Source organism: Mustela nivalis (assembly GCF_964662115.1).
Source record: "Mustela nivalis genome assembly, chromosome: 4".
NCBI classification, from domain to species: domain Eukaryota; kingdom Metazoa; phylum Chordata; class Mammalia; order Carnivora; family Mustelidae; genus Mustela; species Mustela nivalis.
The window spans coordinates 51,023,893-51,045,909 of NC_139023.1; the positions used below are offsets into that span (position 1 = coordinate 51,023,893).

Genomic DNA, 22,017 nt, shown 5'->3' on the forward strand with positions numbered 1-22,017 from the left:
GCTCCTCCCTCCACATTCTCATTCTCTCTCTCTTTTTTTTCTCTCTCTCTCAAATAAATAAATATTTTAAAAATAGATTCCATTCCATTCCATCCATACACACTAGTGTACTCAATTCTATCCTAGAATGTTCCATTTTTAAAATTGTGGATCATGAACTCATTGAGTTGATTTTGCCATCCATTAATATGTCACAATCATTCTTGGAAAAAAAAAACACTCAAAGGGATTTTTTAAAAAATATTTTATTTATTTATTTGACAGAGAGAGATCACAGGTAGGTAGAGAGGCTGGCAGAGAGAGAGAGAGAGAGAGAAGCAGGCTTCCTGCTGAGCAGAGAACCCGATGTGGGACTCGATCCCAGGACTCCGAGACCATGACCTGAGCCGAAGGCAGAGGCTTAACCCACTGAACCACCCAGGCACCCCAAAGGGATTATTTTTTTAACAAAAATGGATGGATGGCTGTGGCCCAGACTTTTAACTGATGTTTGTGTGCCTATGTGTATCTGATATACCTGTGTAGGTGGTAGAAGGTAATGCTTTTCTGACTTCACTGTGGGTAGAGAAGAGTTCACCTTGATGGGGATATGATTGTCTCATGTGGCCTATGCTTAACAGGTTACTGGGTAATTCAAGGATTAGGCAAATTTAGTATGAAGTAATGGGGCTCATATTGGGTGGATAGCTAGATTGCCATAGCAGGACATCCAGGGAAAGGCAATCTCGAGAGATGGAGAGAGGAAGCCGGCATTTCAGGACTTTCTAAACAACAACAACAAAGAATCCTGGTACCCAAGAAGCAGGTATTAGAGGTAAACTGTGGATTTAGATACAAGGGGAAAACTAGTTACAAATGGATCCGAAAATCGCAGCGGGACTTCAGGCAAGCTCTCATCCCAGCTATAGCGTTCATCTGTCTGTTGACTTGCTGCTCCTTGAGTCTGTCCTTACTTCTGATTTGACTGATCCAACTATGTGCATGTGGAACCGGATCAAAGCTATAGCTAAAGCCAGCTTGAAGGTTTGAAGAATGAGCAGCACCTGGTAGATCTTGGGAAGCAGACAGGGTTATCTTTGACCTTTCCCTCCTTTGACCTGTGAAGAGAGCAGACCCCAAGTACAACATTGGAAGGTGTACCTCCCTGAATGTACTTGAATATAGTTTTTTCTGATCTAACTTCAGATTGGTTTGGTATGCCATCTGCTTGAACTTGCACTTCATTGCTTCCAGGAATGCACAGGGGTGCACAGCCATGATCAAATTCATAGTATTCCAGAGTTCATTTTTTTTAAACAGGAGAAATTATGTTGTTTTCTGCATAGCTTATTTATGGTTTAAATGTAATTTTTTTTTCTAAATAGTTCTTGATTGAGTGACTTCTCTTATTCCTGGTTTTCAGAAAAATATACAAGCTTGTGAGGGTTTTTTGCTAACCTTGTAAAGTCACAGGATTAGGTTTATGAAGAGAAAAACAAACTCCTTTTTCTGCCCAGACTCTTTAACAAAATGAATCCCAAGTTCATGTATAAACTTGCAGTTACTAAGGATACATATCAAAGAGCAGTACAAAAGTAACAGGGTTTTAGAAAGAAGGAAAGGCAAAGAATAGTGTGTTATTTTTTCCTTCCACTATTTGGTGGTAACAGTAACAAAGCACTTTGATACACAATGGATAAGTCCCCCAAAATATAAAAGTAAATAACTGATAAAATATACAGAAAAATGACCTTTTCAAAACCCCATTTCAAACAAAGTCAGGAGCTTAAGTGAGTGATGAATCTAAGATGCCTTTTCCAAGTAGAATAGAATTGTAGAGGCTCATTTCTACCCTTAGTAGCAAGAAATTTAATATTAGGATCACTCTGATTCATGATGATGCTGTGAATTTCTAATTATGCCAGGTAATGTTGGCAAAGATAGTACATAATTGAAGTTCAATGATAACACAAAAGGCTTATTTTAACCATGAATGTCAGCCTTCTTTCCTAGCAAACATTTGCATAAGCCAATGAAAAATAGCCAAGCTGCCTGTGTATCCATCTATTCTCTCTCTTGCATAGCTTCCGTATTGGTGATGCTGTTTCCATGGTATAAAATAGTCAAAATGTGATGAGAAGGGGTTATGCCTTTCTTGTGAACTGGGGAAAGCTTGCATTATTTTCCATGCTCACGATAGTGAGGATACATGTAGGCTTGAGGCAGACTCCAGTTTCTATTGATTTCATGCACATGGAAATAATCTGCAGAGGGACTCTGGCCAATAACTGCAAGCTTCAGGAGCTCTCCATTGATGGAGAGTCACAAATGACATGCATGGTGAAGTGAGAGAATTAAGCTACCATGTGAAGCTCCAATAGCTGCCAAGATGATCATCCCATATCCAGGGCCCATGGGCCTCCACCATTAGGGCCACTCACCTTTTTCAGAGAAGCCTGCTAATAAGGATATGGATCTAAAAATGCCATTTGTTCTCATTCTCACTGGTGCAGAGGATTGAAGGGCTTAGGCCTGAGGGCAGCCAGAATTTAAAGGAAATTCCCAAAAGGGGAGTTCCAAAATGTTTGAGCAAGGGCAGCATCAATAGAAACTCTTCATAACTTCTCAACAAGGCTTCTCTGAAGTGTAGAAGACTCATTTGGATATACAAGTTCTAACAATAAATACTCACACATATCAGCTCTTTACTGATTTTGATAGTTATACCTTTAATGATATGTATAATAGGAATGAATGTCTGCTTACTTACTAGGTTGTTGAAATTATCTAATTGTCAAAAAAAAAAAAAAACCTGGTTGATGAAAATACGTATTTGCCTATTTGATTTCTTCCATGAATTCTAGTGTGTGTGTGTGTGTGTGTGTGTGCGCGCGCGTGGTGTTTTCCCTCCAAAGAAAAGAGAGTCATAGAAAAATGATTAAATTTTTTTTTCCTTTGGTCACTGAATAGCAAGTATAGTTTTATGGTTTTATGTTAATTAATCTGAATGACTCCTATGATCATTAATAAAAATGTGTTGACTAACTCTATGTTGAAATCATTAGGGTTTAAAAATTATGAAAAAAGGACTGTTGGCATCTCAATTGAATTTGGTCAAAGCCAAGATATTGTACAAACAATATGAATACTCAATACCTAGATAAGAAGCCAATTTTTCTTCTTGTTAATGACAAACGTTTCCATCCCACAGGAACACTGAGCCACCTTTTCAGTGTCTCTTAAATGGCTGAACATCCCCAAAGTGTGAAGGCCAGAGCAGCTCATCAGAACAAATTGATGTCAACTGTGAGAATACCATGTGGGGCAGTGTGGGTTCCTAGGGAAAGGGGACATAGGAAACCCTAAGCTAGTTGTTCCCGGTGCCAAAGCTCGACACTATAGAGTTGCTTTAATAACTTGGGAGGCTGCATCAATCCATAAGGGAGTGGCTAGGAAGTAATTATTTCATGAAAACAAATTTCGATGTTTAATAGAGTAAAAATTTAATTAAAAAATAGGGGGAATGGGATGCCTGGGTGGCTCAGTTGGTTAAGACACTGCCTTTGGCTCAGGTCATGATCCTAGGGTCCTGGGATCGAGTCCCACATCAGGCTCTTCGCTCAGCAGGGAGCCTGCTTCTCTCTCTGCCTCTGCCTGCCACTCTGCCTGCTGGTGTTCTCCCTCTCTCTCTCTCTCTCTGACAAATAAATAAATAAAATCTTAAAAAAAATAAAATTAAAATAAAAAATAAGGGGGAAGTGCAATTTGTGGATAGTGATTGTCTTAGACCTCCTGGATTGTTTTAGAATCACTTGAATCTTCCAGTTGACTAGCTATTCCATTGGATGAGCTTCATCCTTGCGAACAAACGGGCTCTTAAAATATCTCCTTTTTCATACATTAGTGACATCAGGCATCAAGTTGCCAGGTTGTCAGTGGTCTCACTTTTCCTGCACAGCAGTGATGAACGAAACTCTTTCACACCAAGGTGTTAGAGATAATGTTTTCTACCATTTCAGTTCTTTTCAGGACACCTGGAATACTCAATGTGAAGAATTAAAACATTAATGGTGAGATTCAAGATATGGTGATTCTTTACTAGAGGGTTATGGGTTTGGCTTAAGACCTGCTCTACAGAGAGCATGCCTTTAGTTTCTCCCTTCTTTCCTTCCTTTCCTCCTTCCTGCCCTCCCTGACTTTAACTTTTACTGATCAACTAATGTATTTTCAGTCACATGGATAAGTACTGAGGACAGAAAGGCAGACATGATCCCTCCTCTCAAGCACTTGTTTCATAGAGGAAACAGTATGTCAACCAGCTCATAAATCTTGGAAGGATCATAGTTAAGTACAAAGCAGAAAGAAGGGGGTCAATTTTGTTGAGGAAGGGCCTTTGAAAAATCCTACTCAGGTGAAAATATGTAAGCTGATTTTTTTTTTTTTAAGATTTTATCTATTTATTTGACAGACAGAGATCACAAGTAGGCAGAGAGGCAGGCACAGAGAGAGAAGAGGAAGCAGGCTCCTTGCTGAGCAGAGAGCCCAATGTGGGGCTCAATCCCAGACCCTGGGATGAGGACCCAAGCTGAATGCAGAGGCTATATCCCGCTGAGCCACCCAGGTGCCCCTGTAAGCTGATTCTTAAATGTTGGATTGGAATTTCCCAGAAGGGAAAGGAAGCAGTTGTAGAAATCGGCCTCACAGTTCTGCTGAAGCGATAGTTCAGCCTGATTTGAACACGGGGTATGAAGATAGATTGTCAGGATATGAGGCTGGAGAGCTCCTCAGAGGGGTGGGAGGGACCTTGTGTGCCTTTGGGGATTACATTCTACAGTCAGTGAGAAACCACTAAAAATCAAAGTGGGAGAATCACATGACTCTAGCACTCTGACAACAACGTAGAGGGTTGGTTGGGAGAGAAAGAGAGGCTCAACAGAGTTTTCTCATCCTAAGAGAGACCATGCTGGGTGAGCCTAATCTAATCCAGTAGTTCCTGGAAAGAAGCCAGTGAAATTAGAAATCTAAAAGAGATTCTCCCCCTGGCAGTGACAGAGAAAATTGCCATGTTGTAGAGAGAGCAAAGAACCCAAAGCAGTTTTGGGGAACTGAGAGCGGTCCCTTTCCTATGGCTTATGAGAAAATAGGGATCTCACTCATACATCCATAAGGAAATGAATTCTGTGAGCAACCAGCGGTTTCAAAGCAGACCCACCAGAGCCTCAGATATGACCATAGCCTCAGCCTGCACTTTGACTTAACCCTGAGTAGAGGGCTCAACTCACCCATTATCACTCTTTATCCATTGAAACTGTGAGATATAAATTTGTCTTGTTCTAAGTCCCTCAGTTTGTAATCATTGACCATTCAGCAGTAGGAAACTACTCTGTGTACTTACGTCACAGTCTAGAGAGGTGCTGTCCTCAAAAACAGCAGGGGTGTGGTGAAAAATAATGAATACTGTTATGCTGAAAATAAAAAATAAATTAAAAAAAAAAAATAAAAATAAAAAAAAAAAAAAAAAAAAAACAGCAGGTCACAGGGCACCTGGGTGGTTCAGTGGGTTAAAGCCTCTGCCTTCGGCTCAGGTCATGATCCCAGGGTCCTGGGATCGAGCCCTACATCGGGCTCTCTGCTCTGCAGGGAGCCTGCTTCCTCTCTCTCTCTCTGCCTGCCTCTCTGCCTACTTGTGATCTCTGTCTGTCAAATAAATAAATAAAATCTTTAAAAAAAAAAAAAGCCAGCAGGTCACACTTGACTGACTTATCTTGATGACTCTTCAAATATGCTTTAATCTGTCAATGGCTGTATATGAATCAGCATAGCATGTATTCCATTATCTATAGAAGTTAATCTTTCCTTCTTTGGGCTACTTTCTGTTATTTAATAAATTCCATTTCCATTGTGTTGATGATCTTTCTTTTCAATATGGTCTTACTAAGGGCAAGTCCATATGTATGTTTCACATAAAACATATACTTATAAAACATATACTTGATTATTGTGCAATTGATTCTAGCATGATATGAATATCAAGCCTATTATATGTGAAATATTCTTGTTGAAAAGCAAGGTTATTAAAAAGTGATTAAGTTGGAGTTGTTAGTAGTTAAACTACAATGTTGAAGTTAAATGAATAATTGTCAAGGAAATTGTTGTGCATTATTTTTCATATTTTTATTTCTTGAGTGCAATAAAATAAAAGGATAAACAATTTTTATTCACTATTACTGTGAGGAAGTACAACATATCAACTATAATGAGGAATAATTTTTGGAAGGAATATTTGGAATGAAATCTGGCTGAATATGTATCTGCAGCTAAGATTTCCATTAAGCAGAACTAAAATCTGTAGAAATTGCCCTGGGTTTAGTGATCACATAAATAATCCTGTTTCAATTATTTGAGTTTTAAATAATTTCATAATAAACGAATTAGGCATCAGACAACTTTGTGTCTTTTGTTAACTTTATAGTATTGATGTAGATAAAGATTATCCCCGGTGGAATAATGGGAAAAGGCTCCATGTGGCTGCTGTTTTGTTTTTTATTAGATCTCCAACTAAAGTATCTACTTTATCTAAATCAGCTCACGCTTCCGAACGTTCGCATCCATCAATCGCTATTTATTTCACTTTGCTGGGTTATTAATATGGCTGCATATCGATGTTGTCCCTCATGTAGGTGATTGCATTTGGAGCTAAAAGGAAGATGTTCCAGGGATAGATTCGAGAAGGGAGCTAGACTATGTAACAAGACAGAGATGGGGGGAAAGGTTTATAATCCTGTCTCCATTTATGTTGCATCTGAAGCTCCCTGGTGAAAGAAAGTCGCAAGGGACGCAGAGAATGAATCATCAAAAAATACTTTGACAACATGGAATGGAAACTTGTGTCTATTCACAAATGATTTAAAAATATCTTACTTCTAGTAGGAGAAAAAAACTTTCTAGAGTTTGAGAAACTGATGGAGCTCCTATCTATTCTTAACCGTGTCGAGTTTGGGATAGGTGTGACTCTTGGCTAGTTTTTAATAAGCTGGGGAAACGTCTCCCTGGAGGCTATGTTCCTTACTGGGAGAGAGTGTTGCCGCAGATGAATGCAGTGTTTCTCATGGTGTGGTCCAGAGAAGCTGTGCACTAGAATTGTTGGAATGTTTGATTAAAAAGCAGATTCATGGGCTCTACACAAGACCTACTAAATCAGAACCTCTGGGGAAGGTCTGAGGATTCACGTTTAAGAGAATCTCTAGGTAATTCTGATGTACACTGAATTTTGAGCACCACCAGTTAATATATACATAGAGCAGCTCTCTGTTCTCTCTTGCCAGTGCCAGATAACGGATAATATCACTACTACCTACAACTCCTCCGATTTCTCTTTAGTCCTATAGAGATGCACTAAAGTACAGCTTCAGGGCACCTGGATGGCTCAGTGGGTTAAGCCTCTGCCTTCGGCTCAGGTCATGATCTCGAGGTCTTGGAATCAAGTCCCGCATCGGCCTCTCTGCTCAGCAGAGAGCCTGCTTCCCCTTCTTTCTCTGCCTGCCTCTCTGCCTACTTGTGATTTCTCTCTGTGTGTCAAATAAATAAATAAAATTTTAAAAAAATAATAAAGTACAGCTTCAGAGTGTTTCTGAGTCATGGTCTATTGTTCCTCCACTTAATTACCTTAAAACACTTAGTAGAGTGCCACTGCTATTCATCCTGAGGTCAAGGTTGTCTGATGAAGCTTCAAGTAGTGTTGATTCTTTACTATTGTGGAGATTTTCTTGTCATGGAACCTGCAGTGTGATACACAGGTGACGATGTTGAGGCTGATGGAGCAGTAGAATTATGTCCTTGAAGGTGAATTTCCTCAGCAGATGACAGGGCTCTGCAGTTGAACCTGAGTAGAGTCTATGGTCTGATGACACACTAACACATCATTATATCTTTCATTCTGTGGAGTGTTCCAGAAGGGAAGGTGACCAAGATGTTCTCAGAAACCAGTGCCCAGGAAAGTTATTTCAATGTTTATACACACACACACATGCATGCATATATATATATATATATATATATATATATATATATATATATAATTTGCAAGAGAGATACCTGATAGTAATTTTTTTAAGATAAATGATTTACAAGCCAAGGCATTATAAATGAATAAATTATTCCTATATTACTTGTGGTGAAGATGGGTATAGTCCGGCTGGGTGAATGTGAGCATTCTCTAGAATCCCAACTCAACAGAAAATACCTTACTTCTTTTTAATCCACATGTTAACTGGGAATAATAATAGTATTAAGCTAATTGCGTTGTTCTGTGGATTTCATGAGATAATTTATGGAAAACAATTAGAACAGTACTTGATATGTAGCAAGGGCTCAATAAGTAATAACAATGATGGGTACCATATATTGAACATTTACAAGGTACTGGTGTCTGTTCTAAGAGCTTCTCAGCACGTTCCCCAAAGTGATGAAGCTCTAAAGCGGCAAAATGGGGATATGAACCTCCAGTGTGCTCCTAACCTCTGCATTATCCTGCTACTTCCATGAATGAGGTCATTATTTCTTCACATTATTACTGAAATAAATTCCTTATCTGATGCCTTGCTGCATGGGTTTAGTTCAGTTCATTTTGGAAATCCAAATGTGTTCCCTAGTCACTCAATCATGGGATTTAGCCAGGCTTCTTTTGGATCAAGTAACACCAAAGGAGGGAAATGAGTTAGAGGTAGGCAAATGGTGCTCATTTTGCATGTCAGAATGGGAAATAGCCTGAAAAATGAGGGAAAAAATGTCATGAAGGCATTGGAGCAAAGGATTTGGCTGGCTTTGAGTATTTTCCAGGCTCCGGGTGAATTCTCTGCCAAGATTTAGTCTTACTCTCCAGTGGTCATGCAATGCAGACTGCCCTTCTGATAAAAAAATAAAAATAAAAAATCACTGCCTAATATCTGTACAGTATAAGCCCCAAACAATAAAGTCGATCTTCGTTCCATTCTCTTACCTCCCACTGCCACTCAAGCCCAAGTGGGTACTTTCCATATTAGTTTCAAGGTTTCCACCAGATGCCACCATGGATTATGTTATTTAGAGTTGTACCTAAAACACTATCTGTTCATGATCTTTGGGGTCAGAGCTGAATTCAGATCCTGGGTTGGATATTTCCTGGTGTGATCTATGAAACTCTGTTCTTCAGTTTCACCTTGGACAGCGGAAAGGAGAGGGCACCCAACTCTTAGGGTTTATGTTAGGATGCCGTGAAAGAGTTCATACAAAGTACACAGTCCACTCTTCTGTCAAATAGTGATTATCCTAAAAATACGAGCTATAACCATCAAATTTTGTTTTAATAGATTTTACACTTTGCAAAGACAAGGGAAAAGATTGTTATTAGCCACACTCCTTGTATGGTACTTGGACCAAAAATCTAACAAATGATGATTGATCAGAAATAAATGGAATCAAGTTTCATTTTTGACCAGGCCACTGATCGAGCCTTTGAGACTAGGGTAAGGAGAAGCCTTTCTTCCCATCCTCTCCAGTTAATACCATCCCTAACCTGCAATCAAAAAGACACAAATAAGCAAAATCCCTTTCTTCTCTACCTCAGTTCATCAAAGGGTAGCCTAATCTCTCATTTTGGAAGGAAACATTATTTTCCTTCCAAAAGCCATATTGCTGAGAACTTTCTGCCCACAACTGGTGATTTTGAATAAACTGCACTTTCGTGATATGCTCTGAAGTACAAGAGTAAAATTGTCTGTAATTAAGTGTGTTTATTTTTCTGGGGATAGGCCAAGGAAACCTGCATGTGGCCGTAGAGATTGAGTGACTCCCCAAATTGTTTTGTTGAACCTGCTTTTAAGCAGTGAGACCTGGATCTGCCTCTAACCATTCTCATTAATTTCTTGAGAGATTGCCATGTAGAAGCTTTTGGCAAAGTGTCATCAGAACATTCTTTTCTCTCACTTCGACCTCATACTCATCCCTTTCCCCATCCATCCACTCCAGAGCAGGGGCATCTGCATCTAAAATTGCATCCATCCTAAAAGGGCAAACCACCTTTCTAAAAGTCTTAATAAGGTGTCGGATACTTACCTTGATGATGTGTATATGTTCATGCAGGGAAGCATTTATTGAATGCTTAGTGTATACCTGGTTCTTCACATGGGGAATATCCTGAAAGTCAGTACATAACTACCAGGCTCACTGGCTTCTGAAGCTTTGGGATGTGGAGTGATTTAGCAACTCTTCTCAAGCCTTCATGCCTTCATCTGTGAGAACAAAATTTTTATCTTTTCCAAAAAGTGGACATGAGGACACCCGCCCCCCACCCGCCCCGCAGTGTGCTTAGCCTCATGCTTGGCAAAGTACATGCTCATGGAGCTTAAGTGTGACAACTGGTACAGCATTTAATCTTTACAATACTCCCAAGGGAGGTATATTGGTTCCATTTTGAAGAATAGCAAACTGAGTTTCAGAGTCTAACTTGAATGAATGATCTGGAGTCAGGAACCGGGTCTCTTCTTTCTATTGGTCACTCTAATATTTCTCTCTTAAAAAGGAATGTCAGGCTAAATAGGAATAAAAGATATTGGCCAAATGCTTAAATCTGAGTCTAAGCTAAGACTTGAAACTAAGAGTTATTGACAAAGCCACTTTACATATTTAGACTGTGCTGTTCTTTCAGCTGAAAATCAAAGGATGGGAGTGGATGCTCTCCAGATATTTCACACCCACTGTACCAGTGGTGTTTAGGTATTTGGCACAGGGATACCTTCTCTGATGGCATCATTATATGGCTTTCCATGGTCACATCATCAGGAACCACAAATTCCACTCACATTAAATATTGAGAAAAGAACATGGTCAAGATACTCCAGTGTGCAATACTCATGACTCATCTTAAAGAGAGGGACCAGGAGTATACCATGCTATGGGTACGTTCCTCAGTATGAGCCCTCTGAGGAGAGTTTACAGAAACTTCACAAGTGTCCACAGGCAGACCTAGCCCTCTAGGTAATAGGGAAAGGGGTCCTGGGAGATAAGTCAGAGAGCAGGGGGATTTTTTAAGGAAGGTGAGAGTATCAGTTACATGCTCCATTCAACAGCTAGTCACTGCCTTTTATGTGCCTGGCACTATTCTAAGTTCAAGGGTTTTCTAGTGAACAAGATGGAAAAAAAGAAACAAAAAACAAACAAACAAACAAAAAAACCTCTGCCTTCATAGGCAGGAGATTATGTTCTAGCAGGAGGAGATATTAGATGAGCAAACAAACATACATGTCAGGTGGCGGAAGTGCTTTGGAGAAAAATAGCACCTTTTCAGAGGGTGGTGACTCTAGGGTTAGGAAGAAGTATGGTGTTCCACATAATACAGCCAGCAAGGGCCTCTCTGCAATGGGGATTTTGGAGCCAAGACCTAAACAAAGTTGTTTATTCGTGGCATGGAGTTATCCGGGAATAAGCATTCTGATAGAGGGAACTGCAAGAATAAAGACCTGGGTTTAGGAGGTAAACAATGTACAAGGAAACCTACAGGCTCTGGGAAGAACAATACAGTTCCAAGGGAACACAATATCCAGACCCAGTGGAAAAATCCTCGCTCTGGAAGATTTTACTAACAACCCATCCACAAATAGTTCTCAGCCCAAGAACAGCAACCTTGTTCCTTGTTTTATTTTAATAAAATTGTATGTATTTAAGATGTAAAGTATGATATTTTGGTATTCATAGGAAAATTAGTACTACAGTCAATCTAATTATTACATCCATCTCTTTACATAGTTAACTTTCATGAAAGCACCAGAAATCTCTCTTAGCAAATTTTAAGTATTATACAATACTTATACAATTATACAATACAGTATTAACTATAGTCATCACCCTATACCGTAAATTTATCAAGAATTTATGCATCCTACAAACTGTCACTTGGTATCTTTTGGCCAGCATCTTCCCGTTTACCCTCCCTCCATGCCCCTGATAACCACTGTTGTACTCTCTGCTTCTGTTGATACAACTTTTTTTCAATTCCATATATAAGGGAGATCATCCAGCTTTTATCTTCTAGGGCTCAGCTTGTTTCATTTAGCATGATGTCCTCCATGTTTGTCCATATTGTCACAAACTACCTTCTTTTTAAAGGCTATATAATAAGTCCTGCCTGTGTGCATGCATGTGTGTGTGTCACAATTTCTCCATTCATTTATTTATCCACAGACACTTAGGTTGTTTCCATATCTTGGCTATTGTGAGTAATGTATCAAAGAGCAGAGAGTGCAGATATTGAAGTACTGATTTTGCTTCCTTTGGATATATACCCTAAAGAAGAATTGCTGAATTATGTGGTAATTCTGTTTTTAATTTTTGGAAGAAACTTCATACTGTTTTCTGTAATGGCACTACCAGTTGGATTCCCATCAACAGTGCACAAAAGTTCTCTTTTCTCCACATCCTTGCCAGTACTTTTATCTTTTTGATCATTTGCACCCTAACAGGTGTGAGGTAACACCTTATTGAAGTTTTGATTTTCATTTCCCTGATAATTAATAATGTTCAGTGCCTTTCATGTGCTTATTGACCATTTGTATGTCTTCTTTGGACAAACCTTCCCCATTTTTTAGCCACGTTGTTTTTGTTTTTTGTTTGTTTGTTTTTTGCTATTGAGTTGTATGAATTTCCTATATTTTTAGATGCTAACCCTTTATCAGATACATGGTTTGCAAATATTTTCTCCCATTCTGTAGGCTGCCTTTTAATTTGTTGATGCAGAAGATTTTTAGTCTGATGTAGTGCTACTTGTTTATTTTTTATTTTGTTGCCAGGACATCAATTTTAAATAGGAACACAAAGCATTGGGGAGGGTATGTGCTTTGGTGAATGCTGTGAAGTGTGTAAACCTGGCGATTCACAGACCTGTACCCTGGGGATAAAAATATATGTTTATAAAAAATTAAAAATTAAAAAAAAATAGGAACACAAAGGACCTGATCCATTGACTTTCATTTACCGGGCAAATTGAAGGGCTCCACTGAGTTCCCTTGAGTAGAAAAACATAGAACAATCCCCTTTGGAGACCAGAGGTGATATGTGTTTAAGTAACAACAATCCTGTAAAATGGCAGGAAGGGAGATCCAGGAATTTATTTAGCTACTAGTTTGGAAACTTCTCATGTGGCAAATTACAGGAGTTGGTGGATGGATTAAAATGTCACGGAACTGATGGGGAGGATCATTTGGGGTATAACCTTCACTCCTCAGCTGACAACCACTTGTGCCAATGTTTGGATTTTAATTTGTTTAAAGCTGTGTAGCATAATGGGGAAAAAAATATTGGGCTTTGAGTTAAACAAATCAGAGTTGGAAACTTGGTCCTATCACACACCAGTGGTATGACCTTGAGCCTGCTATTTTAAACTCTGTGAGGCTTAGTGTTTCTCTGTAAATCTTATCTAATTATGTCTATTTTCAGAGTGGTTAGGAGGGAAACGCAATGTATGTAAAGGATCTGGCTTATGGTAATTACCCAATTAATGGTGACTATTGTTATCCAACATGTATCTATTCCATATATCTATGAACTGTAATGTGCCTTTCATGGAGGCATGTGGGGAACATAAAGGTGAAAAAGGCTTGATTTCTGACTTCTAGAAGCTTCTCGTTAAGTTGTGAAGATGTGTGCTCAAGTGGTGGTAATATATCGTAAGAGGAAAAGATACTGTAAAGACCCAAAAATGAGAGAGAATCCTACAATTCTGCTTGAAGAAGTTTTCTGGGAGAGTTTTTGGAAAGGGTAAAGAGGGTAAGGAAAGGATTTCCAGGTAGTGTTTTCAACAAAGCTCAGACTGAGTTTGGGAAAAGGAAGCTGACCTCTCAGGTAAAGTAATGTTCAGAAATAATGACAATGAGGTGCCATTCTTAAGATGGTACCAAATCGGAGAAGGACTAGGATGCTTTGCAAAGGAATTTGGACTTTATTCAGTAGGAAAATAAAGAGTCATGGCAGGTTTTTGATTAAGAGAATGACAAGGGGCAGGACTACATCCTGGAATGACTAGTTTGACAGCCCTGTGTGGTATGAAAAGAGCATGGAGGGACTTGGGATAGAAATTAGAGCTAGGAGTGACTGAGCGCTCTCACTCTGTTCTAAAAGCATTACTCACTAGTCCTCTCAACAGTGCATTGAGAAAAGTGCTATTATCATCAACCTTTATACAGATGAGCACATTAAGTCATGGAGATGTTAAGTAACTTACCCAAGGTCACACAGCTTGTAAGGGATCCTACACCTCAATCCAGGCAGTCTGGCTCTGGAGCCCATATTCTCAACCATTACACTATATTGCCTCAAAGCCAGCCAGGAGTTAGGGAGGCTTGCCTCCTACCTTGCTTTGCCTTCCTCTGACCTTTCATGCTTTTTCTTGGCCCTCAGTTTGTTCATCTATGAAACAGGAGACTTGGATTGGCTTTCTGAGAGGCTTTCTAACTCTTATTTTTGTTTCCATGTTTTTTTGTTTTGTTTTTAATTGGTGTCTTCCCCCTCTCCCCCCCCCCCATTCTGTATTTTAATGTAGGCCTGATCTATTTGGGCAATAAAGGGGGAGGGGTGAATGAAATGATTGTGCAGGATAAAGACAGATACTCCAGCTTTGTTTCTGATTTTTTTGTCATTGCTTAACTTTCTCTGCTTCTAAATTTACTTAAATTATTTTTAAAAAACATTGGAAGTACACACTGAAAATAAATATATATTTCAGTGTATCGATGGGAATGAGCTAATGCATAAGATACCTGCTAAACTTTAAAATTCACAGATATTAAGAATATGTATTAGTTTGTTGTATTCCTGCTCTGAAGCAGTGTGATCGATATTACTCAAACGAGAATATTAGTTCACAATGACTCAGACCCAGCCTTAGGACAAGGCAACTGGTTGAGAAGAAAATAAATCCTGAACTAGTCTCTAAAGCCTCATTTCTCTCTGCGCTCAGCTAGTTGGGGCAAAATACACACTTGCTTTTCCTGCCTAGTAAACAGTATTTCTGAAGCAGCCGAATCCAAGCTGTCACTCCGCCTCTCTTGGCATTTTCAGGTTTCTCTTCCTATTTCAAGACGCGGTGTTCCGCAGGTCTCTGTCTGCAGCGGGAGTCCTGCCCTTGCTTAGTTTCCGTTTCCAAGGCAACTGACCGGCCCAAGGAAGCCACGGGCGGGCGCGCGGGTCCCGGAGCCGCAGAGCCATCACTGCCGCGCGTCGTCTTTCCTCGGGACCGTCCTGGTGACCTCGGGGTCTTTGGGTGATCTGCGCGTTACTTCATGCGTGGCTGTCTCTCTGTGTAAGAGTGATAACAAGGAAGCCGATAATTCCGACAGGCCCCACTTAATCCGGCTGCCACTCCTGGCTTCTGCTACACTAGACAGGATGAATGCATTTCTCTTATTCACGCCCTTTCTCTCAGCTTCTCCTCCTCCTCTCCTTCCCCTTCTCTCTCTCTCCCTCTCTCTCACTCACATCCTCTCTCTCTCTCTCTCTCATCCTCTCTCTCTCTCTCTCAACCTCTCCTCCTCCCCTTCTCCTCTGGCAGTAGCCTTCTTAATGTAGTTTAATGGCTTTGCAAAGAAAGCCAGGCAGAGGAGCACTTCTCACTGGCTGTGGTCGGACCATGACCTAGCTGACCATGAACTTGGAAGGGCTTGAAATGATAGCAGTTCTGATCGTCATTGTGCTTTTTGTTAAATTGTTGGAACAGTTTGGGCTGATTGAAGCAGGTTTAGAAGGTAAGGGAGTGCTTTTTAGTGACTTCTAAAAATTCTCTGTTTTGCAATAAAGATTTCTTAAGTGAATGTGAAAGGCACCTGAAATGAGATCAGAGAAATGTTACTCTGGGGTGGACGTGAAGACAGGCAGGTTTGTCAGAGTAGGACAGATGAATAAAATAAACTTTTTGTAAGTTTTAGTAACGTTTTCAGAGCAGAACATTAAAACTATGAGAAACACTTTGAATCAAAATGTGAGAACCAAAACTGAGGATATTAAAGGTTAATCATCGGTGTGTCTGTTATGTTGAGAGCATCTAGTCCATGTTGATGTTAGATTTTTTTTTAATTGAATATCCCCTTTTATTGCATCAGCAAATTTTATTTGGATATGTTGCAAGGTCTATTTGTTTGTTGTTATGCAAATGCATTTGTCAAATGGAAATAGATGTACATTTATTATAATTTCTTATGCTTTAAGATTAGTGCCTAAGGATGACAGGCTTTTTGTAAGGTTCTCTTATAAGGTATTTAGAATATTACCTTTTCGCATTTCAACGTAGAGTGTAAGGGGCAGAGTCCCTAACTCATGACAGACTTTAACATAGATTCCAAATGACCAGTTGTATTTCAAGTGCTGCTGTTTACGTTCATCAGAGGCTGTCTCCTATTCTCCTTAGCAACCATCTCTTTCTTAAAATAATAACAATAATAATAATAATAATAATAATAATGAGGTGTATTCTTGCCTGTATGTTTCCTGAATTAAATGTTTCTTTGAGGATCAGTATGAAGTTAGGTTATTATTTTCTTGGTGCTCAGAACACATTTGAGAGCATGTTTGCATACAGCTAGTTGTAGTTTCTCTAAAGTTGTCAGAGAAATTTTAAAAAGCACCCCTAGATTTAATGTGATGTATTTATGCTTTGATACTCGTGTTGCTTCAAATTTTAAACGAGTAAAAAATGCAAATATGTTTTAAATGTATTTACATTCACAGCAAATCCAGTCCTCCAGAGAAAGACTATCACATGTGACATGATGGCTTTTACAAATAGCAAATACCAAATTGCAGTTAAGTGTGTCACTCTGATGTACATTATCAGAAACCTACATTCGTAACTCCTTGTGGGGTAAGGGATGGTGGAAAGCTAGGTTTGTTAAAGTAAGTTTGCAGAATGCTCTTTTAGAGCCCTCAGTGATGAAAACATGTATCATGCTAAAAAAAAAGATAAATTCTAAATTCTGAAAGTAATGACTGTTCTTTAAAATTGACTTTATCTTGTTCATTGTCATTAAACCAGTAACTTGGTTTGGCTTTGCTGTTCTTGACTGTGTTATTTTACCTTGTAAATTGACAGGGACCTCCCATTTAATGGACTAGTTTTAGGGTTTTGTTTGGTTTTGGTTTTCAGTGTTGTTGTTGTTGTTGTTGTTGTTTTGTTTTGTTTTGTTTTTCCTGAGTCTGAAAGTAACATGGAATAGTGTCATTATTTCTAGCCATGTAGAGGGACTTGTTTTAGCTAATTTCATCGATGGTGTGTGGTCATTCTTTAAACTCTTTTGTTGAGGGTTTTATCTCTGGATTTTGGAATCAAATCTACTGTATTATTAGTATTAGTTATTATTACTGTATTACTAGTTTAAGGGACACTAACATTCACTTTCCCAAATGAGACCATGTGTTTCCTTCTTCTAAAGGCTTCTAACCTTTATGAAACTCTTTTTTTCCTTTTCCTTATTACTTATATTGCAAATTGTACTGATATGTATGAACTATTTCTTTCTTGTATTTTATATTTTGCAATGTCAGCATTTTCCAACTAGCAATATTGTGCTAATACTGTGGAGAGACTGTGTTGTCTACCAAACTTTGGTAAAAATTTATATCTTATTTGTTTCCAGTGGCTTTTTAAAAATATCTTAAAATGATAAAATGTTGATAACCACATGAAGGAGGAACTATATTTGATTTGCAAAAGTTGACAGAAATGGAGAGCAGTAGTGCTTTCCATTTTGAAGTTTGTATAAGACTTGTCTCCAGAGTGTATGTTGGAGTCAGAAAACCTTCAAAACAAGATTTAAGTTGGCCATATGCTTTGCTTACTGGAGATATAAAGCAAATGAATAGACTGTATTGTTATATTTTATTGTATATGGTTTGAATCTATACATCAGAATGTGCACACTCTGAAGTTTTAGCCTAATATTAATTAATGAAAATGGTATATAGTATTTAATATCAAAATTAGCATCTTCATAGATTTTCTGGAACTTTCTTAAAAACAAACACTGATGTTCATTTCATTCAGATTTATTTTCACATAGGAATTTTCTTCCTTGCTCACCATTTTACATATCTAAGTTGAAGCTAATGACTTCTTTCACCTTTCTTAGTTCTGGCTTTTCAAGGGTTCTGCTAAAGAAATTTGAGTATTGGGGCGCCTGGGTGGCTCAGTGGGTTAAAGCCTCTGCCTTTGGCTCGGGTCATGATCCCGGGGTCCTGGGATCGTGCCCCACATCGGGCCCTCTGCTCAGCAGGGAGCCTGCTTCCTCCCCTCTCTCTCTGCCTGCCTCTCTGCCTGCTTGTGATCTCTGTCTGTCAAATAAATAAATAAAATCTTTAAAAAAAAAAAAAAAAGAAATTTGAGTATTAAGTAGAAAATTGTGAACCAAAGTTAAAGTCCTGTGAGGATGATTTTGAATTTTTTTCCTATACAATTAAACCTTTTCTTATAACCATATAACTGTTCTACAGTGTAGCTATCATTCAGAATGTAGTTTTTTTTTCTTTTTTGTATTATTATATATGCAATATGCATTGTGTTCTCAAGCACATATATATAATACTATGCAGAATGTAGTTACTATCTGACTTCAAATATATAGAGAGTAAATGGATTTCAAAATAAATTGGTAACATTAAAAGTTTAAAATATTTGTTTTTGCTTGTCTCTGAGTACTTTGAGCTCCCATTCTTTGTAGGGGAACTGGAGATCAGGTCTTGGATGTCCTGGGTTCTTCTGTTCCAGTCTGTGTGTGATGTGCATAAACACGTAACACTACATGGAGATTCATGACACAGATTTATAAACAAGAAGAGTCACATTTAGCAGGTAATGTTATTTAACATGAGAAAAATAAGAACAACAGTAAGAATACAGATACGCACCCCTCCTCTGCCACTCTCTTGTTTTCTAACCTCCGTTAAGCCACCTTATGTCTTTAGTTGTCTAAAATGAGAAAACTGAGTTTGAAAATCTCCATGGGACTTTCCATTTCAAAAAGTTTATGAGTGTATCAGGTAATTAAAAACTTGATCATTTCTCTAATACATATCCTTTCTTACAAAATAGATATCAATGGCCTACTTTGGAATTGATATGTAGTGCAACTGTGAGACTGATCTTTCCTCTTCTTCCGTAGTGGGATAATTCATCATACCTCAAGGAGATTTTCATTGTATTTCAGGAGAATAGAGAAATGTCCTTTCCCGTATCTCTAGACTTTGACATTTGGGACTGCTATTTTAGGCATCCTTGTGATAGAGTTTCTCAAAATTTACATGAAGTTTCAATAACAAACACATTATGTTATGATTTATTAATATTCCAAAGGTCAGTTATTTTGGGTTTTTTTTGGTGTTTGGGTTTTGTTTGTTTTTTTTTGTAATTCAGTTAAATTTCAAAATTTTTTTCTTCTTAAACAAAGTATTCTTAATACCTGGTCAGTATGTATGCAGATAATAGTTTTAACTTGAGCAAAGTTTTGAGGATATCACACAATGCAAGAGTTTTGAATTCATAAGCTCTCTGTTCTTAATGAGGAGTTTAGAAAGCTCCAGAGTTATGCTGGTTTGGAAAACTCCTAAAACCTCACAACAATAAATTGCTTCTTTTCCAGCTATAAAAATGAAAGTGGTTTTCTGTTAACGCATTCCAGGGAGAAATTGAATAAAAATTTTAATGGCAAAGCTATTTCTTTATCTCTATATGCAACACTGGGCTGTGAAAATATCTACTTTTCATCCAAATATGTTTTAAATCATGCTGAGGTAGTTACTGAATTAAGAAAGAACCATCCTTCTCCCTACTACCAGCCTTAGTAAAAGGCAAGATTTTACAAGAACGCAATAACACACATGACTTGAAAAAAAATCACTTTTATTGGTAATTGTCTTCAATAAAAAGACAAAAAAGAAATCAACTAATAATCTAAGTCTTTAGTGGAATGAATATGCATTAGAATCTCTTTTGCATTTATTCAGTGCACTTTATTTATCAGGTATCTGTAATACTGTAGTGCTAGCTTCTTCAAGAGGCCTGAACAAGGTATTAACTATATACATAGAGATGGATCTTTGGAACCAACGTTCTTAATTCTCCTATGTTGTTGACATAAGTGTGGATGTGTTGGGTATGGTAATAAATGGGGTCAACTGGAAAACAGTACTGACTGTGTGTACATTTCTTGATGTCTCATGAGGACAAAGGGGCTGGAGATACCTAGAAGAGAGCTATTATTTCCATCTCAAATAGCTTATTTGAAGGTCGTAAAGCAGTCTTTTTTTTTTTTTTTTTAATTCTCCTGGCATTCTGCTTTCCTACATGCAATGGGATGCTGAAGCTAATGGGTATTTGGATGATCAGAAAAGTTTTTCTCAACTGTAATGCTTAAGAAATATAAGCATAATTTATGGTGATATTATAAAACTGAAGAATGCTTTTTACATCACTTAGAAATGGAATAAGTGGAATATTTATACTATTTGAATTTCTTTAGGGTCTTTTATAGATAATATTTCCTTTACCTTAAGAATATTAATGTCTAAAAAATGATTAAGGAAGAGAATTTAGTATATTAAGAACCTTAGTATATTCTCACACTTAGAGAATCCAGAGTTATTTTGCTTGGAGTCCAATCACAGCTCTGTCTCAGAATAATCATGTAACTTGGGGCTATTACTTGATCTAATTTTTTCAATCCATAAAATTAAATAATGATAGATAACATCAATATCTGGCTTTTTGAAGACTGCCTATAAATAAGGCAAGTGTTAAACACAATATAGTGTTAAACTGTGCATTAAAGTGTTAACATAGCTTTGCATTAGTATACGGCTATCTTATTTAATCTTCACCATGGTCCTCTAAGGTAGGTATTATTCTCACTCTAGATGAGAAAACTTAGACTTGCAGAAGCTAAGTAACTTGGCTCAAGCTTATTCAACCAGTAAGACATAAAGCTGGAGGTCAAACTCAGACCATGAGGCCCTATATCCTATCTTACAATTTTAATTTCTTGACATTACAGCAGATGGCAATGGCAGATAGTTTGGTAAAAAGAAGAGAGTGTTAGCTCAAGTATCCATTAACTCTTTCTATAAGTCTTTCTTGAACACATTCCATATGAGGAACACTCAGCCATTAACATTGTTTAATAAGCATAAATATCCAGGGGCACCTAGGTTGCTCAGTTGGTTAAGTATCCAACTCTTGATTTTGGCTCAGATTATGATCTCAGAATCATGAGATTGAGTCTTTGTGCTGGGCATGGAGCCTCCTTAAGATTCTCTCTCTCCCTCAATCTCCCCTCCCCCCAATGTGTGTGTGTGTGCTTATCTCTAAAATAAATAAGCATAAATATCCATGCTGACATACTGACTGTACTAGTCTAACTACAACATAAAGAAGATTCTATACCCCCTATCTTATAAAACAAAATCTCTTAATGTAAATGAATCTGCGTTGAATTCCAGCCAAATCAAGTACAGTCTTCATTTAGGTCCTGGGGTAAAATTGAGAAGAAAGTAGATATACATATTTGTTTGCAGACTGAGCCCAGTTTTTGATTCGTTTGTGGGTAACAGGTGGGACAGCTGGAAATAGATGGGACACGGAAGGGCTGGTGATTTTGGAGAAAGGAGAAAATTCAACATAAGATGCTACTGTGTAAAGAATCCAGGAAAGGAATTATTTATGGAAGGGTCTGAGGTTTATGGAGGGAATGGATTGGAGGACAAACAAACAAAAATAAGATGATTTATAATGGAGTAGGATTTTGGAGTAGATGTACCACCAGTGATTTAGAGCATAACAAGGCTCAATGGGATTTTAAGCTTGATCAGGATGTTTGTCAACAGAAAACACACTCCAGCATTTATCCATAGGTATAGAGCAGAGGGGACACAGATCATTCTAGTTATGGGGAACAGAGAGCAACAGGGGAAGAAAGCTTTCCTCAGTTGAGAATCTTTTGGACCAAAAAGGTGAAAGGAGGGTTATCTATG

General features: G+C 38.1%; 1 protein-coding gene across 4 annotated transcripts in view; it reads left to right on the plus strand.

Annotated features, from left to right (window-relative positions):
- Positions 1 to 22,017, plus strand: part of KCNIP4 (potassium voltage-gated channel interacting protein 4) — a 1,147,911-nt gene that overhangs the window by 606,849 nt on the left and 519,045 nt on the right. Inside the window, exon 2 of one of the 4 annotated variants that reach the window (XM_082728685.1) lies at positions 15,067 to 15,749. The exons of the other annotated variants lie outside the window; for them this stretch is intronic. Coding sequence (XP_082584811.1) covers positions 15,650 to 15,749 — 100 coding nt within the window. The 5' untranslated portion in view covers positions 15,067 to 15,649. The remainder of the gene's footprint in view (positions 1 to 15,066; positions 15,750 to 22,017) is intronic. 4 annotated transcript variants of the gene reach the window in all.